The following is a 21,908-nucleotide window of genomic DNA, read 5'->3' as shown; positions in this document are numbered from 1 at the left end:
TGAACCATTCCCATTAAATGAGTTTAATGATGGATGGATGTAGTAAAAATGGTAAACCTTGACAGCTTCCATGCTTCAAAGCTTTCATCCTGACTTAAAATGGAAATATGTTAAGATTGTGCAGTACAGTTCGCAAATGAACTACAAGCATTAACATAACCCTTCCATAACCCTCGAAAAAGAAGCTGCAGTCAAGAGTGACAAATTATGTTTGTTCTTACATCAGAGATGACACACCTACAAATCTTTTACTTTAAGGAAATTGTCTGTTGACACACTACATTTGATTTACAGTCATGGCCGAAATTATCGGCACCCCTGGGATTTTCTCAGAAAATGCACCATTTCTCCTAGAAAATTGTTGCAATTACAAATGTTTTGGTATACACATGTTTATTTACTTTATGTGCATTGAAACAACACAAAAAAACAGAGAAAAAAAGCCAAATCTGACATCATGTCACACAAAATTCAAAAACTGGGCTGGACAAAATTATTGGCACCCTCAACTTAATATTTGGTTGCACGCCCTTTGGAAAAAATAACTGCAATCAAGCGCTTCCTATAACCATAAACAAGCTTGTTACACCTCTCAACTGGAATTTCCGACCACTCTTCTTTTGCAAACTGCTCAAGGTCTGTCAGATTTGAAGGGCACCTTCTCCCAGCAGCAATTTTGAGATCTCTCCATAAGTGTTCAATCAGATTTAGATTCGGACTCATTGCTGGCCACTTCAGAACTCTCCAGCGCTTTGTCTTCAACCATTTCTGGGTGCTTTTAGAGGTATGTTTGGGGTCATTGTCCTGCTGGAACACCCATGACCTCTGACGCAAACCCAGCTTTCTGACACTAGGCCCTACTTTGCGCCCTAGTATCTTTTGGTAGTTTTCAGATTTCATGATGCCTTGCACACAGTCAAGGTATCCAGTGCCAGAGACAGCAAAACATCCCCAAAACATCTTAGAACCTCCACCATGTTTGACTGTAGGTACTGTGTTCTTTTCTTCATAGGCCTCATTCCGTTCTCTGTAAACAGTAGAATGATGAGCTTTACCAAAAAGCTCTACCTTGGTCTCATCTGTCCACAAGACGTTCGCCCAGAAGGATTTTGGCTTCCTCAAGTACGTTTTGGCAAACTCCGGTCTGGCTTTTTTATGTTTCTGTGTCAGCAGTGGGGTCCTCCTGGCTCTCCTGCCATAGCGTTTCATTTCGTTCAGATGTCGATGGATAGTTCGAGCTGACACTGTTGCACCCTGAGTCTGCAGAACAGCTTGAATATGTTTTGAAGCTGATTGGGGCTGTTTATCCACCATTCGGACTATCCTTTGTTGCAGTCTTTTATCAATTTTTCTCTTCCGTCCACGTCCAGGGAGATTAGCTACAGTGCCATGTGTTGTGAACTTCTTGATTATGTTGCGCACAGTGGACAAAGGAACATGAAGATCTCTGGAGATGGACTTGTAGCCTTGAGATTGTTGATATTTTTCCACAATTTTTGTTCTCAAGTCCTCAGACAATTCTCTGCTCTTCTTTCTGTTCTCCATGCTTAGTGTGGCACACTCAGACACACAACAGAAAGGGTCAACTTTTCTCCATTTTAACTGGCTTCAGGTGTGACTGCTATATTGCCAGCACCTGTTTCTTGCCACAGGTGAGTTCAAACGAGCATCATATGCTTGAAATAAAATGATTTACCCACAATTTTGAAAGGGTGCAAATAAATTTGTCCTGCCCATTTTTGGACTTGTATGTGATATGATGTCAGATTTGGCTTTTTTTCTCTGTTTTTTTCTGTTGGTCCAGTGCACATAAAGCAAATAAACGTCTGTATAGCAAAACATTTGTAATTGCAACAATTTTCTGGGAGAAATGGTGCATTCTCTGTGAAAATTCCAGGGGTGCCGATAATTTCGGCCATGACTGTATACTAAAATCAAAGATTCTTTACAAAAGACCCTGTTATAGTAAAAGGTGATGTAAGGTGGGTATGAGGTTCTGCAGCATACTTCACTGTGTTTTCTAAATATGGTAATTTATTTTCATTGATTTTTATTTTGTATTTTTGGCAATCGTATAGTGTCAATCTTATATTAATCCAGGCATCTGAACTGACTAGCATTTTATGTTACAGAAGCGCAGTCAAGTGGTCTGTGGTGATGTCATGGGAGGATGATCTGATATTGTTAGGTTTCTCTCATTCCTGGCACAACATTCATGTTGCTGTTTCAGGTCCATCATTCACCTCCAGTGTCAGTTTCAGACATTATAATACAAAAGTTTCACAAAAAGGACGCAAAATCCTATGTTTGAAGAAAAACAAAAAGGCTTTCTTTCGTTATTGATTAAAATTCTGTTAGTAAAGTATATTTGGCAGGATGAATAGTCAAAGAACTGGCTGAGTTCACATGTACGAATGTAAGCAGACAACCTTATTACCAAAATCAAACCTCTAACCACACTCGTACATGGAAACAAATAATTATTTTCTCCTAAACGTCATCACATGTTATCTCATCTCATTTGCTTAAACTGCTTTTTCTGATGAAGGTTGTGGTGGTACCAGAACAAGCAGGTCAGCCCAGACTTCCTTGTACCTAGCTACATATTCCAGCTCTTTGAGGGGAATTCCCAGGTGTTCCCTAGCCAACTGAGAGATATAATCTCTCCTGCATATCCTCGGACTGCTGCAGGGTCTCCTCTTAGTGGGACATATCCAGATCATCTCCTAGGGGGAGCCATCCAGGGGGCATTCTTGTGACATGCCTAAACCACCTCAAAAGGCTGCTCATAATCCAGAGAAGCAGTGACTCTACTCTGATGCTGTCCTGCATCGGTAAGCTTCACTACAGCAACCCTGAAAAGAAACCTCATTTCTGCCACTCACACTTGCACTCAACTCTGACGGTAATTACCTACAGCTCATGACCAGAGGTGAGGACAGGGATGTAGATCAACCAGTGAACCAAGAGTTTTGTCTTTAGACTCAGCATCTGCTTCAGCACCAAGGACCAGTACAGCACCCTCAGAACAGCTGCTGCCTCTCCAATCTTCTTATTGATCTCATGTTCCCTTTTCCATCACTTGTGAACAAGTTTCTGATATACTTGAACTCCTCCACTCTGGGCAGTTATAACCTCTTTGTCTTGAGAGAGCAATCCACTCATTTCTGAAAACCTTTTCTTAAATGTCTTTTGAAGGACTTTAATTTAAGCTAGTCTTCAACCCAAAGCTTCAGCAGTGATCTGTTATAATCGTGGTATCATGACATCACGTGTTGCATCGTTGCCAGTTCCTGTGATAGCAACAGACACCGTTACTAATAGCTCTATGGTGGTGGCTCATGAAAAATAATGTAGAAAATAGTCATACCCATTTAAAAAACATAAAACAAAATGGTGACATTATAATGTCATAAAATAAAAATAAACATTATTAATGAGAAATGTCCAAAAATTAAATAAACTGGATCAGGACAATATCAGATGAATTTTTGTCAAATGTGAATAAAGCCCTCTAAGCACGGTGAACAAAACACTCACATCATTTAAATTCCCAATGTAAGCAAGCTTTAAAAAAACTGTTATAAAGGATGTGAAATCGTATGACTTTTGCATACTAATACATTAGACACTAAATTTAAACCTGATTGGCTTACCAACACTGGAATTTTTCAAGGCTGCTGCGTCAGCCCACTGTTATACAGTCTACTCACCTATGATTGTGTAGCAAAGCATGAAGGCGATAGCATCATCAAGTTCACAGATGACACTGTGAGGCTGCCTACGGGAGGAAGGTAAAACACCTAAGGCCTGTAAGGAGTCATGACAACAAACTGTCCCTAAATGTTAACAAACCAAAGGAGGTCATTGTTGACTTCGGGAAGGACAAAGGAAGTCATGTTCCAGTACACATCAACAGTTCTTCCTGTACACATGGTTAGGAGTTTCAGGTTCCTGGGAGTACAGTATATATCACTCACTGAATTTTGGGGTTTGCCAGCATCACCCGCATCCTCAAAAAGGCTCAGCAAAGGTTCTTTTTCCTGATGAGGCTAGAGAGCTTTGGGATGGGAACCAAAATCTTGGCGAACTGCTACCAACTATACTAAACATCCTGAGACTGGACAAATCACACTGTGGTTTGGTAACCTGACTTGCCAAGACTGCAAAGGACTGTCTGTACATATGGTGAGGGGTGAATGTCATAGATGTAGTCACGTTGTCTTGGCAAAACGTATACAATTACAATACAATACAATTTATTTTTGTATAGCCCAAAATCACACAAGAAGTGCCGCAAGAAGACGAGGAAAACCTCCCAAAAAAAACCTTGTAGGGAAAAAATGGAAGAAACCTTGGGAAAGGCAGTTCAAAAAGAGAACCCTTTCCACGTAGGTTAAGCGTGCAGTGGGTGTCAAAAAGAAGGGGGTCAATACAATACTGTACACAGAACAGAACAAATCCTCAATACAATATAAAAATAAAAAAAACAAGTATGAAGCAGAATTTAACAGTAGATGATATCACATAATATGATTTGGATTTGTTTAGAGTCCTGGGGCCTCATGTATAAATGGTGCGTACGCACAAAAATGTTGCGTACTCCCTAAACTTAGCGTACAGCCACGCACATTTTCATGCTAGCTAAAACCCTGGCGTACGCAAATTCTCCGCTTGGTTTTGCAAACTGGCAGCACCCAACGTCAAAGCAGTGCTTTTGTTCCAGTGTGGTTTCCCTTTCTTTTTTAGATAAACATCCCTGACGCGGCTTTATAAATACACTGAAATTAACCACATATTGTTTATTAATTTAATGCATCTGATTGTAATTAACCTGTAACAATATAATAGTCCACAGAATGGTCAAACTATTCCAAATACCATAGCTGCTTTAGCGTTGTTACTCTCACTGCATCTTCTTCTTCTTTCAGCTGCTCCCATTAGGGGTTGCCACAGCTAATCATCTTTTTCCATATTACTCTTATTGCACCACTCGGAGTATTTATATCACTGTATCTGAGTGTGGAATCACAGCTGTACAGCAGCTGATCAGAAAGAGAATTATCAGTATACAGCATCTAGCACACGCTGCCACAGTCATGCTGCCTATTTGAATTGCTCTCATGCGATAAACGCAGTTCACAAACAGTTTCATCCCAAGAACTATAAACTCAATCAGTCAGTCCATGAAGGGCTCCTTGTAGAACTGTTTGTACTTATAAGTACAATAACCTCACTGTAAACTTGCGATACAGTTCTAATATTGCACAACCTGAGCCACTTTATAAAGCGTGTATTTACATATGATGACGATATCATTTTTAAGATGAAATGCAGCAAAATATGTTTATTATATTATACAGATAAAACTTTAACTTAATTTAAATAATCTCTATTGTTAATAAATAAACATGTGAGGACACGGTGCCGCAGCGCTAGCAAGGAGCTGGCGCCCATTCAGGGATTGTTTCTGCCTTGCGCTGTATTCTTGCTGGGGCTGGCGCGACACTGGAAGGATAGATGGATAGAATAATTAAACATTACGAAGATATTTCAATGTTCCTTAAAAGTTTTGAAGAATCTGCGTTATAAGCTTGCAGATGGCTTAATGTCTATTACAGAGCTGATTGTATGGCGATTGGGTATTTGGAGAAAGAAAAGTAAAGACAGGAATTGGGGGTTAGTACGTTTGAAAGAGACAGTACTGCTACAATAAATTATTTCATCGAAGGTCGCGCACAGTGTAGCAAGCATCTTGCATGAGGCATGAACAATCACTGCACCACCGTGTTTCCTTGTTTAATAACATGCTTTAACTCCAATCATCACGAAAATTATATCAAATATACATCTCAGTATTTTAATTATTTAGAGAGCTGTAATATCATGAATGTAATGGATTCTGTGTCCTGTCGGAGGAAGAGAAAGCCCATTTAAGAAGCATGTAGTGATTCACACACATAGAGCACATAGAATATCAAATACAAAACAAAGCATTTAATGTGCTACTTTAGTTATGATGGGATTTGAGAAATTAGTAAATTAAACGATTTAAAGATGAAGTTTATGATGTTCTACTTTAATGACAAAATAAACTACATGATTAAAGTGGAAATTTCAAGATTAAAGTTGACATTTTGTGCTTTTTTCCCCACTGTGTGCCTATTTTTTTTCTTTTCTCTGTACCCTAATAAGCTTTCATATGACACTCAGACGATGGGCTATGAGTCACCTTTTCACAGCGACTTTGATATCTGACTTCTTTTTTATTTCAGGCACTGTGCGACTTTGTGAACTTGAGCTTTTTGAGTTTATCCGACACTCTATGTCACTCGATCAACTTCCTTTTGTTGTTCATACCACTATTTAAACCAACAAATAGTATGTTTTTCCTTGCCTCCACTTGGTATTCCCTGAAATTCTTCTATTTCCCCCCATGCTTTTGCCATTGCCATTTCACAGAATGCTGAGCTTAAGGGCTATTTATATTGATTTGCATATTCAAAGACACGTAATTCTGGGAGGAGTTTGGGGAGTGGCAGCAGGCGCGTGCATGTGCGTTACTTTTCATGCTGACCGGGATTTATGGAGTGGAAGAACGAAGTTGGCGAACGCACAGATTTATGCAACTGGATTTTTTTGTGTGTACGAACATTCCCACTTTTGTCCATACACCATGTTTTAGTGTTCTACGCATGGCGTTATGCATGAGGCCCCTGGAGACCATAAAGCTGCCTCCCCCCAGTTGGTGATTCCACAGCTGAGACAGCGCTGGGCCAGCCATTCGATGAGAGGACCCCTCTACCCCACAATTCCTGCAATCCTCCATCAGAGATGACTTTACCTTAGGCAGGCAAAACAACTTGGCAGGAGGGCTGTGGAACCAAGTGCCACGTTTTAGTACCGAGAAGAGAAACAGAATAGGTGAGGGTTAGTAACAAATTATAACTATCATGTTACTTATGTCTTAGTGCTAATGACTAACAACAGAGATGCAGTCTGTGCAGTTAATCAGCAGCTCTAGTCAGGGTACGCTAAACTGAAATAGTGAGTCTTCAGCCGGGATTTAAAAGCTGAGACCATATGCTATATGCTACTATGTTTTCATTTTAAAAAAGTTTTTAAACCAAAATGACCTCTGTCCATTAAAGCATTTTCACACTGTTTACAAAAGGATCTTCATCTACATGAAAATGACAAAAAATGCATATTGTAATCAATCACCTACACTGGGCATGTGCACATTGGTGGAAAAATCTTTAAAGGGGTGGTAATGACGCTGGCCATGGAATTAATAGCAAAACTGTAGTGGGAGGTAAATTATTTGCCTTTTGCACATGTATGCAGCATTCAAACTGCACAAAATGCATTTTTGATGCATACAGGAAAACAACACAACAGGTCCCATGGAAAGCAACTCCACCACGTTGGAACATGGATTTCTTCCATTACAGGTGGGACCAGTCAGAGAATGACACAGTGTAATGAGTATAATCAAATCAGGAGAGAGTGTGATTAGAATCTGTGTTTTTGGAAAACTGCATTTTTGCCCATGCAGATTACAATGCTGAGGCTGCACTTTCAGAGGTATACAGCTATGTACGGTGTTTCAAGGGATTAAAAATGTTGGAGTAGTGTGTATTAAAGGCAAAAACAGAGACTAATTTCTGTGTTTTTAAACAAAAATGTAGTCTGGACAGGACCCTGGATGCATGATAAAATAATCACCATTTCAGATCTGGTTGATTAGTTACTTCTTTCCTTCTGCACCAGAGCTTTTTCACATTCATTTCTTTAGTATTTATTAGCACTTTTGTGGTACTGGCCTTATGTATGTTTGCTTAAAGCACTCAATTTTTAACTTTTTTAGTATTATAGTGTTTAGACAAAATTAATCATCTAGTTATGTCTGCCAAAGATAGGACATGTGTGTGAAGAAAATGCATTCATAAGGCTGTAACTAGAACCACTTGTAAGGCTAGTGTTAGGTTCTGGCAGAGCTGTTACACCACCTGCTGTGTTTTTACAAATTTGTCTCCCAGTCACTGCTAAAGTCTCGGGGATTCATCAAGCTTGTATTAAGCATTATAATATTGTACTAATTTATTTATTTTAAACTTTTCTGCAGGCCATGACAATAGGAATGTTGAACACTTCCACGACAGATTTACATGGCATGTTTAACCACATAAGATCTATGAACATATGTGGAATTTTAACAGCTAAAATTTAAACCATGTCAATAAATCTCATATTCTTTTCTCTCATACCTACTCGTTAAATTCTGAAAGCTGAATAAATTGCCTTCTTTATTAACATGACTCAAGCTGATGGCCTACTGTGCAAGTCTTAAACAAGCAATGCCATTTCTTTTGACCCTGAATAAGCTTTAGTCTGCCTCCCCATCAATAATGCACCTCAGTGAAGAGCTAAACTCATTAATCTTTATATCACTGATCTCCTTCACAATACATTCTGACTGAGAGACCTCTGGGGAGTGAAATTAAAGATGTTTGATCTTGTTAAATTATTGTTATTTCAATAAAGCCCTCCTCAATCTGCAGTAAATGTCAGATAATTGAAGGATGCAGTCCTTGGCCATGGCCAGCCCACAAGGACTAACCTTGCTTTATAAGATTGATTTAGACAGACGCCAACTGGTAATGTTATCTTATGGTTTTAAAACAAGAATACAACATTTCACCTGTGTTTTTACTTTCATTCCACCCATAGCGCTTTAAATTTCTTTATTGAACCAGTCTTAATTATATTTCTCATTGTAGATGACATTTTTCACACCCCTAATTTAGAACTGCTGCGGAGTTCATAAGCAATGTACAGAATGCAACACACTTGACTAATGTTATTTTCAATGGCCAGGACTATGGTTTATTGTTTGCATTATATTACTTGCTTAAAAAGCTTTACCCAGCCTTCCATTCATGCATCTTTAACAGTCTTACCCCATAGACCTGATTACTGAGGTGTTGGGTTACTCATGACAGTCATCCTGTGAAATTAAAACAACAATCTTGCATTCCAAATCTGTGGACAAGCCAAAATCAAGACTGAATCAGCCATCAAAAAATGTCCTCTTTGCTTTATAAAAGGGGCTAGCATGGTTGCACTATGTTTACTCTGCCGAAGGATCATGGAGAGACCTAGAGTAGCCTAACATCATTGGTTGCAAGGACAAAACTAATCCTTTAGTATACGCGAGGATAACCAGAATACCAAGAACAAATTCTGGGTAGGACGGACACACTTCGCCCAGGCAGTGGCTTAGTTGACTCTGTTCACTGTGCCACAGTGCTGTTCCACAAAGTAACATGTATATACTGTACATTTGCTGATGCAATAGTGTGATGATTGTAATGGGGAGGAAGTAATGCTAGATAGTTACAAATACAGTATATCAGAAAAGGTGGACTTACTGTTTACACAAAGGGGAGTGATTTAAATGGATGTGAATAAAAATGTGAACCCTATCAAACACAGTGAGGACATCCAAACCTGTGATACTCCATGTGCTCGAACCCCAGGACGTTTCAAACCCTGGGCATCTTATAGTTCATAACTGAGGACCCTCTGAGAAAAACAGACACACAGTTCTTTGTAGTGCAAAACAAGACTGTTCTTTATTAAACTTTCTTTTATGAGTCTCAGTTTGTGTACTTCTTAATAGACACAGTTCGCATTAGTGTGAGGTTCACAAACAAAAAAAAAGAGAAAATGCAAAATACTTTTAAAAATCTTGCCAGACACTTATCAGAGTTAAAAAGAAACCATATAAATAGTATTCCCACCATGTGACAGTGCGAGACCAGCTCCAGGCTCCCTCTTCTTATTTGAGAAGATAACAAATGAGGTTAAAATCCACTGGCAGGAATAGTTCTTTCTAGAAGCCCAGTGCCTTTTTCTTTTCACACAGTCACAGCTGACCTTCCATAGGTCCGGTTGCCTGCCATCCCATGGCTACGGACAGGCTCCCTCACCGGACCAAGACTCGGGTTCCCAACAGCCATGGTGCTCATGCTAGAGGTCTCCTCTCAAGCCTCCTTGACCCCCACTACCTTCCTGACCACTTCCGACTGCCACACACTCCTTCACAGGGGCTCTCCTCCGAGCTGCCTGCCTTCTCTCCCGTGAGTCTGCTCTGTTTCGCTCGTGCCCACACCCCGCTCTTTTCACCTCCTGCCTTCTCCTCTCAGTAACCTCTGTTCTGTCTTTTCTTTTTGATCCATCTCTCCTTGCACTTTTGCTTCCCCCTTTAAAATGTGGACGTAGCAAAGCTGTGTCAATTAGCAGCTGCCGGTGCCAATTAGGGTCACAGATGATCCCACAATGGTGCACTTAATGAAGCGCTGTTCGCTCCCGCATCGTGCCCAGGAACCGCTCTCACCACACTACCCCGCCCCCTCCTACCAAGACGTGTGTGTGGCAATTATTTATTTAAAAAGATGCCAACAAAAATATTTGTAATGCTGAGCCACCTTAATTTTACTCGTACCACCTCATCACTGTGTTAATTGTGCACTGATAGCACCTTTTATTTGCAAATGTGGCAATCGGCCATGGGCAGGCAGCCTGCTATCCCATCTCCCATTGGGGCAGTTGAGGTCAGACACAAAATACTCACAGCTGAAGTCTGTTTATCTGAGAGTGAGGTGTCCGGAATTGGATAGGAAAATAATATATCGTTATTTGAAATGCATACATTGCATGTGTGTTCTGTGTCTACAACGATCTGTGTAAATGTAGGATGACCTTTCTTGTGAGACAAGAAATGTTGAACACATAACTAAAACAGAAACTTTTGTCATATGTTATAGTAATAATGCTATTGGTGTATAATTAAAGGTACTATTGGTGCGTAATTAACGCAGTGATGAGCAGGTGCGAGTAAAATTAAGGTGGCCAGGCATTCCAATATTTTTGCAGGCTTTAGGGATTCTAGTGGTATGCTATCAGTACCGTGTGCTCCCAACTCATTTTCCACCGGTATGCAATAATTCTCATCAGTATTGTATTGCACATACAGCATGTGTATTCACACTCTCTAGTGGATACCTTACTTTGAGATACTTTCACTCTTTTGGCAGTCAAGTCAATGCCACCTCCCTCCTGAGGCACAGGAGCACTGAGAAGCCTAAATGCGGTTCGTTGCCTCTTGTGGCACAACATGCTGCAACACCCGCTCCAGGTTAGTGCATGGACTTTTTAACTATTTACACATTACCCTTCGTTAAAATTGCAAACACCACAACAACTTCTAAAGACACTGAGACACAACTTGTCACAGGACACATTTCTGCCTCCCTTAAACTTTGTTCTGGTCGAAAATGAGAAATCAAAAAAATCCTGGGAGGCACAATGGCACAGTGGTAGCGCTGTTGCCTCACAGTAAGGAGACCTGGGTTCGCTTCCAGGGTCCTCCCAGCATGGAGTTTGCATATTCTCCCTGTGTCTGCGTGGGTTTCCCCCCACAGTCCAAAGACATGCAGGTTAGGTGCATTGGCAATCCTAATTTGTCCCTAGTGTGTGCTTAGTTTGATCCTGCCCTGTGCTGCCTGGGATTGGCTCCCGTGACCCTGTGTTAGAATATAGCGGGTTGGAAAATGACTGACTGACAAAAAAATCTTTTGTGAAGCTTAAAATAAAATTAAAGTAAATAAACAATAATAATAATCCATTTTATTTATATAGTGCCTTTCCCATGCTCAAGCACAAAGCATTAAAGTCATTTATCTGGAAAATAACTAAATAAAACTAACTGCACATACATTCTTTCAAAAGATCATCCAATCTCAAGATACCAGGAGGTGTACAGTGCTGACCTTTAAACCATTATGATGGTGATATCACGTACTGTACACTTTTGGTCATAATGCCTAGCATAGCTATGGTAATGGCAGCCAAAATGGTCTCATCCAAGGACAAAACAAACTGGTATCAAAACAAAGCAAAAATAATTTAGCTACTTTAAATAATACTTTAAATCAAAAACAAATATTGAAATAGAAATTTACATGCTTCATAATTCCAGAAGAATACAAAAAAGATCAGAAAAATGTAATTGCAAAGTCAGTTTTTTGTTGTGAAATTATGCCATGATCTGTCCCAATCCAGACATTTGGACTGTCATAACTGCTGGAGGCCAGGCACAAACCTGCAATGTTTGGTTTACAAAGATTCTTAGAAGCTCCTTTTATGCTGTCAGCAATAGAGCCGCAATGCTTGTGCACACATGGACTGCCACTAAGCACTGCAAGCAGAGTGCTTCCTGGTGATGTCAGCTAAGCACACTCTTTCTCAGCCCCTACCTTTTATGCAGCATTGTTACTACACTTCAACCATCTACAGTGCAAATTCTGCAGACTACACCAAGGGTTTTGTTGTGCAATTACAACTTGATCTGTCTCAAACCAGATATTTGCACTTTGAGAACTACCAGTGGCCAGCCACAAATCAATGGCATCTGGATTACAAAGGCCCTCAGAAGCTCCTTTTATACCGTGAACAATATGAGAACTCCTATGCTTGTGCACATATGGGCTGCCTCTAAGCACTGAATGCAGAGCACTTCGTGTTGACTTCAGCTGAGCCCCCACCACTACAGTCAGAAATAATTAAATACAATCGTGTTTCATGACAGACATCTCCCAAGCCTCCATTTACTTTGATGACTACAGGGTTATCATCACATGTGAACAGTGTTCTATAAATAAAATGTATTATTATCATTATCATCATCATCACTGGCATATACTGAGAAATTTGTGCAAAGCTTTCACTCTGTTTCACACCGGTGCCTCTGACCATGAAGTCATCTCTCTAGCATCCCATTACTTTCTACTCTAAGGGCCCGTTTATACGCTCAGAACGAGTACGCACACGCATCATGGTTACCATGCGTTCCCAGCATTCATTTGACACGTCCTCTGAGCACGTCCTCAGAAATTAACACAACGCGTGTGTGAGTTGCATTACCAGCAAAAAGTCGGGGAGCACAGTGTGATAAAAGTCAGAATGTGACGTCAGAGTCTGTATTTACTATCTACATGTGACAGAAAGCCGCTTTGATGATCCTCCAGGATCAATGTGTGTGCTTCGATGTTTGATGAATGGTTCGATGTGGTGAAGCAAAATGCCGACATACAAATGCATTTGTGATGCTTTGAAATTCAAGCATCGCATATTCCCCAATGTGATGACACGATACATCATTTTAAAAGTCTCACATACCATCTTCTGTGCCATCTTTTTTTTTGCACCTTCACAACAGTATCAGAATGTATGGCAGCGTATTTGAGCCACAGATAAAAAAATTAAGGTCATGGTGAAAAGGTCTACTTTGTGATTAAAGTGGAGATTTCGGCTTTAATCTCAAACTGTCCACTTTAACCTCGTTGTTTACTTTATCATTAAAGTAGACCATCATAAATGTCATCTTAAAACCGACCCAGTTGTTAATCGTTACGTGCTTCTGGGGCCTCCTCCTGACCTGACAGCAGCAATCGCCACACAGAACACATTATATTTATTATATTCCAGCTCTCTGCACATTTACAATCCTTAGATTTATACTTGGTATCACTTTGATGATGAAATACATTAAAGTATGTATGTTAAATTTTACAGATAAGTCGTTAACTTCATTTAAATAATGAATACTGTCAATAATTACACATGTGGGGGCAGCACGTTGGCAGAGTGGTAGCATTGCTGCAACACTGGGAGTCACATCCCTTATGCTTCCTGCCTGGAGTTTGCATGTTTTTCTGGCGGGTTTCCTTAGTGTGCTCTGGTTTCCTCTGGTGACACTAAAATGACGCTAGTGTATGTGAGTGCTTGTGTTCAGCTTGCGATGAGCTGATGCCACATCCAGGGATTGTTTCTGTCTCTCGCCCAATGCTTACTGGAATGGGCTTTCCTGGATTGATGGATGTAATCATTAAACATCCTTTTCAGAGACATTGTGGCAAGGTGTTCTCAAAATTTAATGGATGTTTCAAGCAATTCACAACATTGCAAAGCCGAACCTGTTCTCACCAAGGATATCTCGCACTGCCACCTGGTGGAATCTTCCAGATTTATGTAAAGTATGGCTGCAAGTATAAACAGTACAACGCTTGTGTATAAACCTGGCCTAACATGCAAAATTGAAGCTGTGGGCCTCTCATTTGTGACATTTTTGTGTGGGATCTATGACCTGTCCCAGCCAATTTTGTGGTTCCCTCTTCCCTGGAAGACTCTTGCCAGCTAGGCACACCTTGATGTACTGTCTATTTACTTCAGAGTTACACTGCAACATAATATACAATGTAATAATTTGGTTTTCTTTTTTAGTATATTCTTAGGTTTGCTTAACATGAGAATCTCTGAAGCCTACAAAAAAAGTTGTAATGCCAGGCCACCTTAAATTCCTTTGCACCTCTTCATTAGCGTCTTTGTTTTGCAAATGTGTCAATCAGCACCTGCAGCAGGCAACCTGCTCACTCATCCCCCACCGAGACAGCTAAGTCAAGTCAGACACTGAAGTCTCTTTATCTGGGAGTTACAGTAGGTGTCTGGAATTGTATAGGATAAATAATATATTGTTTCACATGTATTTCATGTGTATTCCGTGTCTACAATGATATGTGTAAATATAGGATTACACAGGTCTACAAAAAAATATTTTTTGTTTGCTTCTGGGAACTTCAGAGCATCTCTTTATTAAGTTTTTTACACTGATTTCATATATGAAATCAGAATTAAGCTAGCACATCAGGTTTTTGAGATACACATCATTGACGTTTTGACACTTGAATATCAATATAAGTAGAAAAAATTTACACCGGGTGTTACAGACTCAAATCAAATGTATGTTTTTATTATATAATAGTAATAATAGTAGCAGCTCACTAGCCAAAACTGAAAATGCGGGGAAGACCCGGGATCGAACCTACAACCTCTTGATTTAGAAGCAGCCCTTCTTACTTCTAACCCAGCAGCGCTACCACTGTGCCATTGTGCCGCCCAAGATTTTTTTGATTTCTCATTTTCTTTGTTTATACTCTTGAATAAAGGCGCACTTGTTTAGTTATACCTTTTGTGAAAGTATTTATTTGATATCTGGACTTGAGTCTTCACACATTATACTCTTCACGTCAACATTTTATCAATTATTACTAAAACATGAAAAAAGTTTCTGTTTAGTTATCTAGGTAGCTAAATGATCCAAATACAATTTAGGAAAAGGGTTTCATTTAATAATCTTTGTCGATTTAACCTGTTTACATCACTGATGTTTTGGCATAGTAAAGGAAGTGTGAACTTGGTCATTTTTACAGTACAGTACAGTAATTTCTGTCATTTCATTACAAATGAAAACAATAAGGACTTCAGTGACCGTTTGACTTTTACAGCTAATAAAACAATAGAACCATCTGTTTGACTAACTGAATGGAATTTATACTTTTCCACATACAAATTAAATGCAAAATAATTAGGGTGTTCAGTTCAGGATCTCAGAGTCCTACAGTTATAAGATGGGATCCATCCCATCCATCCATCCAGCATTAGTTTTGATAATGGATGATTAATTAGCATACATCTGAGTTTTCATGATAATGTCCCATATTTACTATCCATTCATCCATGATCAAACCTGCTTTATGCATTTCCGAATTGTAGGTTCCAAAACCTCTCTTCACAGCACCATACACCTGGTGGAACCCGACTCTGGACAGGGCACCAGTCCTTCACATCCACTCTCATGCATACAGGGTCAAATGAGAGTTTCCAAGAAAGTTGCATATTCAGTATCTTGGGGATATTGGAAGGAAACTAGAAACAAGACATGGGGAGAAATTGAAAACTCTACATAGCCTGTATTCAAAACTAAAGACGCATCACAAATGTGCAGCATCACAAATACTGTGCCAGCCTCAAGTTCTTTTATAATTGTTATACTTTATAAGTGCTTTAAGATGTGGGTAAGGGAGATGCGGTTCTTCTTGTCTTTATTTTTATATTCCAGAAAGTTGTCTCTGGGCATGACAGTAGCTCTTCTTATTTGAGTGTTATTTGAGTTTTTGGAGTATATCCTTTTTTGATGAAATCTTTTCTAAGCTTGTACAGTTTATCCTGTTCTGTCGGGTCTGAGCAAATATGGCTTCTTGGCTGAAAATGATGGTACGTTTTATATTCTTGGGGTGGAAGCTATCACTTCTCAGGTAAGTCTGTCTGTTGGTTTGTGAAAAACAGAAGTTACATGGGTGTTATCTTTCAGTTGAACAGTGGTGTCAAGGAAGATGACTTCTGTTTTTGAGTAATTAAGCTTCAGCTTTATGTTAGGGTGGAAAGTGTTATATTCATTATGAAACTGGAGGAGGTCCATCTCACTGGCACCTCAGATTGTGAAGATGTCATCCACGTAACAGAGATACAACGTTGGTTTTAAGATGCACGTTGACATAAAATACTCCTCCAATTTTGCCATAAATAGGTTTATATAGTGAGATGTAACCCGACAGCCCATTGTAGTCCCCATTTGTTGCAAGAACACTTCCTTAGTAGTTTGGGGACTCATTATATAGTGTTGCTGACAGGAATGACCTCATGTAGCACTCTTTCAGCAGCACACTTAGATGACTTCTGTTTCTGAAGGTTTTCCTCAGTTTAACTAGGATGGTCTTGTAAGGGTGAGTGACTCTCTTACTCCCTTCTTACAGGTTGTAATTAAGCCCCCTGTTTTCTCTCTGAAGGAAGTCCTTTCTTTTTTCATACTACATTTAGAGACCAACATTAACCTCTATAGTGCATCCGGAAAGTATTCACAGTGCATCACTCTTTCCACATTTTGTTATGTTACAGCCTTATTCCAAAATGGATTAAATTCATTTTTTTCCTCAGAATTCTACACACTACACCCCATAATGACAACGTGAAAAAAGTTTACTTGAGGTTTTTGCAAATTTATTAAAAATAAAAAAACTGAGAAATCACATGTTCATAAGTATTCACAGCCTTTGCTCAATACTTTGTCGATGCACCTTTGGCAGCAATTACAGCCTCAAGTCTTTTTGAATATGATGCCACAAGCTTGGCACACCTATCCTTGGCCAGTTTCGCCCATTCCTCTTTGCAGCACCTCTCAAGCTCCATCAGGTTGGATGGGAAGCGTAGGTGCACAGCCATTTTAAGATCTCTCCAGAGATTTTCAATCAGATTCAAGTCTGGGCTCTGGCTGGGCCACTCGAGGACATTCACAGAGTTGACCTGAAGCCACTCCTTTGATATCTTGGCTGTGTGCTTAGAGTCGCTGTCCTGCTGAAAGATGAACCGTCGCCCCAGTCTGAGGTCAAGAGCGCTCTGGAGCAGGTTTTCATCCAGGATGTCTCTGTACATTGCTGCAGTCATCTTTCCCTTTATCCTGACTAGTCTCCCAGTCCCTGCCGCTGAAAAACATCCCAACAGCATGATGCTGCCACCACCATGCTTCACTGTAGGGATGGTGCCAGGTTTCCTCCAAACGTGACGCCTGGCATTCACACCACAGAGTTCAATCTTTGTCTCATCAGACCAGAGAATTTTCTTTCTCATGGTCTGAGAGTCCTTCAGGTGCCTTTTGGCAAACTCCAGGTGGGCTGCCATGTGCCTTTTACTAAGCAGTAGTTTCCGTCTGGCCACTCTACCATACAGGCCTGATTGGTGGATTGCTGCAGAGATGGTTGCCCTTCTGGAAGGTTCTCCTCTCTCCACAGAGGACCTCTGGAGCTCTGACAGAGTGATCATTGGGTTCTTGGTCACCTCCCTGACTAAGGCCCTTCTCCCCCGATCGCTCAGTTTAGATGGCCGGCCAGCTCTAGGAAGAGTCCTGGTGGTTTCAAACTTCTTCCGCTTACGGATGATGGAGGGCACTGTGCTCATTGGGACCTTCAAAGCAGCAGCAATTTTTCTGTAACCTTCCCCAGATTTGTGCCTCGAGACAATCCTGTCTCAGAGGTCTACAGACAATTCCTTTGACTTCATGCTTGGTTTGTGCTCTGACATGAACTGTCAACTGTGGGACCTTATATAGACAGGTGTGTGCCTTTCCAAATCATGTCCAATCAACTGAATTTACCACAGGTGGACTCCAATTAAGCTGCAGAAACATCTCAAGGATGATCAGGCGAAACAAGATGCACCTGAGCTCAATTTTGAGCTTCATGGCAAAGGCTGTGAATACTTATGTACATGTGCTTTCTCAATTTTTTATTTTTAATAAATTTGCAAAAACCTCAATTAAACTTTTTTCACGTTGTCATTATGGGGTGTTGTGTGTAGAATACTGAGGAAAAAAATGAATTTAATCCATTTTGGAATAAGGCTGTAACATAACAAAATGTGGAAAAAGCGATGCGCTGTGAATACTTTCCGGATGCACTGTATGTTACTGTATGTTTGGAGTTTTTCAAATGATAAAGTGGCTGGAAAACATTATTGTAATTAAATTCATGCTACTGTTGACTTACAGTTTAATGAGCGGAGTGTTATCAGTATTGAAGGATTTGCAGCAGATTGTCCCAGGTTGAACCATGCTGAGGCTGACATTGTCCACAAAACCAGAGCCTTCTTGCACTTGGACAAAGTAGACAAATAAACATCTGTCAGTACAACCAGATGTATCCATTTTTTCTGGAGTTTGGTCTACCTGAATGGCAGACCACTGTCTGCACGGTTACATTCTGTGTATCAGACACAATTAAATATAGCACAGGGGCTTCTCAAGTACTGCCTCCATTCCTGTTCATCCTGCACACCTCTGACTTTGGGGACAACACTGAATTGTATTATCCGTAGAAATTCTTTGATGATATGACAATAATGGCATGTGTTACATAAGGCAGGAGGACTGTGGTGAAGGACTTTATAGTGTGATGCAAACTGAACCAGCTGCAGTTCAGAATTGGAAAGACAAAGGGGGTGATAGTTTCTGTTAATCCAAGCCCCCCTCCTTCTGTCACTACTGATGAATAGAATGTAAAGGTGGGGAGAACCTACAGCTATCTGGAGATGCATCTGGACAACAGGCTGAAGTGTTCTTTACAAAAAGTTGACTCTACTCTTCATTGAGGCTCAGGTCTTATGGAATATTCAGGTCTCCATTATAGTCTGTAGCAGCAGATACAGTGTTCTATGCAGTGGTCTTCTGGGGATGCAGTATTTGTGCAATTGAAGCCTGCAAACTCAGTTGATTAGTAAGTGGTTGCTCTGTCCTGGACTCTCTGAATATTATGGTAGAGAGAAGAACTTCTTCTTCTTCTTCCTGCTGCTGTTACACTTCTGTAATAAAATACTGTCCATCATGGACAATGACACTCACGCTCACAAGACCATCCTAGTTAAACCGAGGAAGACCTTCAGAAACACAAGTTATCTAACTGTACTGCTGTAGAGAGTGCTACATGAGGTCATTCCTGCCAGCAACACTCTATAATGAGCCCCAAACTGCTGAGGGAGTGTTGATCTCTTACTCCCTAAATGATACTAAATTGTTCCTTGCCCCTTAAATTAACTTGATTTTTTTTTATTGTTTTTGAAATGTTCAGCATTGTATGATTACAGCTACAATTCTGGTAATTTCCTTTGGGATTAATAAAGTTTCTGTCTGTCTTCTATAATGTGTCAGTAGGATTCTATGAACTAATTCATACTAGTGGGATAAGCCACGGTTAATTCTTTACAAAGTTGTACAACAGGTACAGAAGATATGCTGAATGCTGAAAGACTGTATGTGGTCTGTTAGGGATTTTATAATAGGAGTGTAATGGGGAAACATCTTCTATATTGTTTAGGTAACACTTTAGAATAGGGGCTCCTAAGGGACATCTATTAGTCAGTTACGGCTGTATAACAAGATCTTAAAAACTCTTCGTTTGGTTATGATAAGCTTTACAAAGTACCAATGACACCAATGTCAGAGTAGGGGCTACTGTAATGCTATGTACCCACTCTAAATCAGCTGTACTTGTGTTACATAGGGTTAGGAATCTCGTAGATGCACTAAACAAGCCCTTAAAATATGTCAGGTGAGCAACATCAGATCGCACCTTACATATGCCATTGGCTTTTGAGTGGTTAGCAGTCTTGTGCATAGACAATATAGATACAGGTAAAGTTCATGGATGTTATGACATGATATACTGTAATTTGATTTATTAAGAATAATGCTTCCATCTTACACAGACCAGATTTCTCACTTTCAAATGAATATTGTAATATATTGAATTTCAAGCACTAAAAATGCAATTGCCATATAATGCTTAAAATCTGATGGCATGTCAAAGCAAAAATAAAACCTCAGAAAGTGTGGGACTTTCAGAATCAATGTTCTATAAGAAAGATTTTCTGTTACTGTATGTTATAATCTGCTGGGATTTTTACAAGTTCATTTTCCAGGCATTTTTAAAATATAACATTCTTCTCCTTTAACACAATCACACACATAATTTGATACTCCTTCCTTATTTCCTCCACTACTCTCCAAATGGGCTTTCTCCAACTCCACTACTGACTCACCTGGCTGAGGCGGCGGAACATCTGGGTCCGGGAGTACTTCCAGCGCAGAAATACTGCATCCAGGAAGCTCTTCTGGATGAGGCAGAAGCTATTGATGACATAGGAGCCTTCCTCTGGTAGCTCCATTTAGTGGCTTCCTCCTGAAACTACAGCTTCTATGCAACCCTGTGGGTGTCCAAATGAGAGTACCATACAAGGGATGCGGTGGAGGAACACAAATCTCCAGAAACCATCCTCCTACTATCCATCCAGTGTCAGAGAACATCATCTATCCCTGCCGAGTTCCCAGCCTGATCTTGTCCACTATTATAATGCTGTCATGGCAAAACCTTTGAGATTTTTCACTTTTTGCTACATATCTCTATATATAAAATATAACGTTGACCTCCTCATTCTCTCACTTATCAACAAAAAACACTATTTCCTGTTTGATTTAAAACTGAAATTTGTAAGGATTGTATATGTAGTGCAATAGGTATTGTTGTGATGTGAAATTTTGCATACAACTTGATAAATATTTTGTATGTCTTTATTTGTAACTTAAGCAAAGCAATGTAATATTAGTGTTACATTAGTGAGAAGCATTCATGTTTACAACCCCCTCCACCAGGATTGAGTCTCTTTGAATTTTACAATAGGGTTGGGGGGGGAAGTGCCTCAAACCAGTTTGGCAAGTGTTTCTCTGCTAAAGTCTCTCTCTCAACCCCCACACAAAGCCAGGCTGCCTAACTGCCAAGCTTTAGCTTAACATATGGTTTGGAGGGCAGGTGTGAAAGTGTTCTGTCCCCACATTGGTCAGAATTATGGCTGTTTTGGAATTGGCTTGTATCAGAAGCCTTTAAGTACCATGACGCCCTATTGGCTCTAGGCGTTGTCAGAAAACATATAAATTTGCTCACTCCCTCACTCTCTACCAAACTGATGAATGACCATCTCACATCATGAACTGAAAAGGACAACACAATGAAGAGCACAGCTCTGCAGCCATATTGAGACAGGCATGCGGCCTGCTCTGAAGAAAGCTGACCACAAATGATGTCTTAACTAGAGACATTTTAAGTAACTAACAAGTTTGTGTGCCGCCTGAAACTACACATCACCATTTATCAGGTTGTATGGTTGCCAATATTCAAATGAACTTTGCATGTTCTCATTATTTGTGAATATTATCAATAATACATTGTTTAAATTGTAACTTAACTCCTGCTTGTCTTTTACTACACCTAATTTCCTGAAGTTATAAATGTAGAAGGGAAGGTGGGGAGAAATTATATACTATAATACCTTATAAACAGTGGTAAGTCTGTGAGATTTGAGGCATTCTGACAAAGGCTACATATTAATAATACAAAAGGGGG

The 21,908-nt window shown here is 40.0% G+C and overlaps 1 protein-coding gene across 1 annotated transcript in view; it reads right to left on the bottom strand.

Moving 5' to 3' along the window:
* Positions 1 to 20,676, bottom strand: part of LOC127528471 (XK-related protein 4-like) — a 42,802-nt gene extending 22,126 nt beyond the window's left edge. Inside the window, exons 1-2 of the mRNA XM_051929359.1 lie at positions 20,551 to 20,676; positions 3,714 to 3,810 (exon numbers count right to left, since the gene is read on the bottom strand). Coding sequence (XP_051785319.1) covers positions 3,714 to 3,810; positions 20,551 to 20,676 — 223 coding nt within the window. The remainder of the gene's footprint in view (positions 1 to 3,713; positions 3,811 to 20,550) is intronic.
* Between the last annotated feature and the right edge of the window lie 1,232 nt (positions 20,677 to 21,908).

This window comes from Erpetoichthys calabaricus, chromosome 6, assembly GCF_900747795.2.
Source record: "Erpetoichthys calabaricus chromosome 6, fErpCal1.3, whole genome shotgun sequence".
In the NCBI taxonomy this organism is placed as follows: Eukaryota; Metazoa; Chordata; class Cladistia; order Polypteriformes; family Polypteridae; genus Erpetoichthys; species Erpetoichthys calabaricus.
This window is presented reverse-complemented; position numbering and strand designations above follow the sequence as displayed.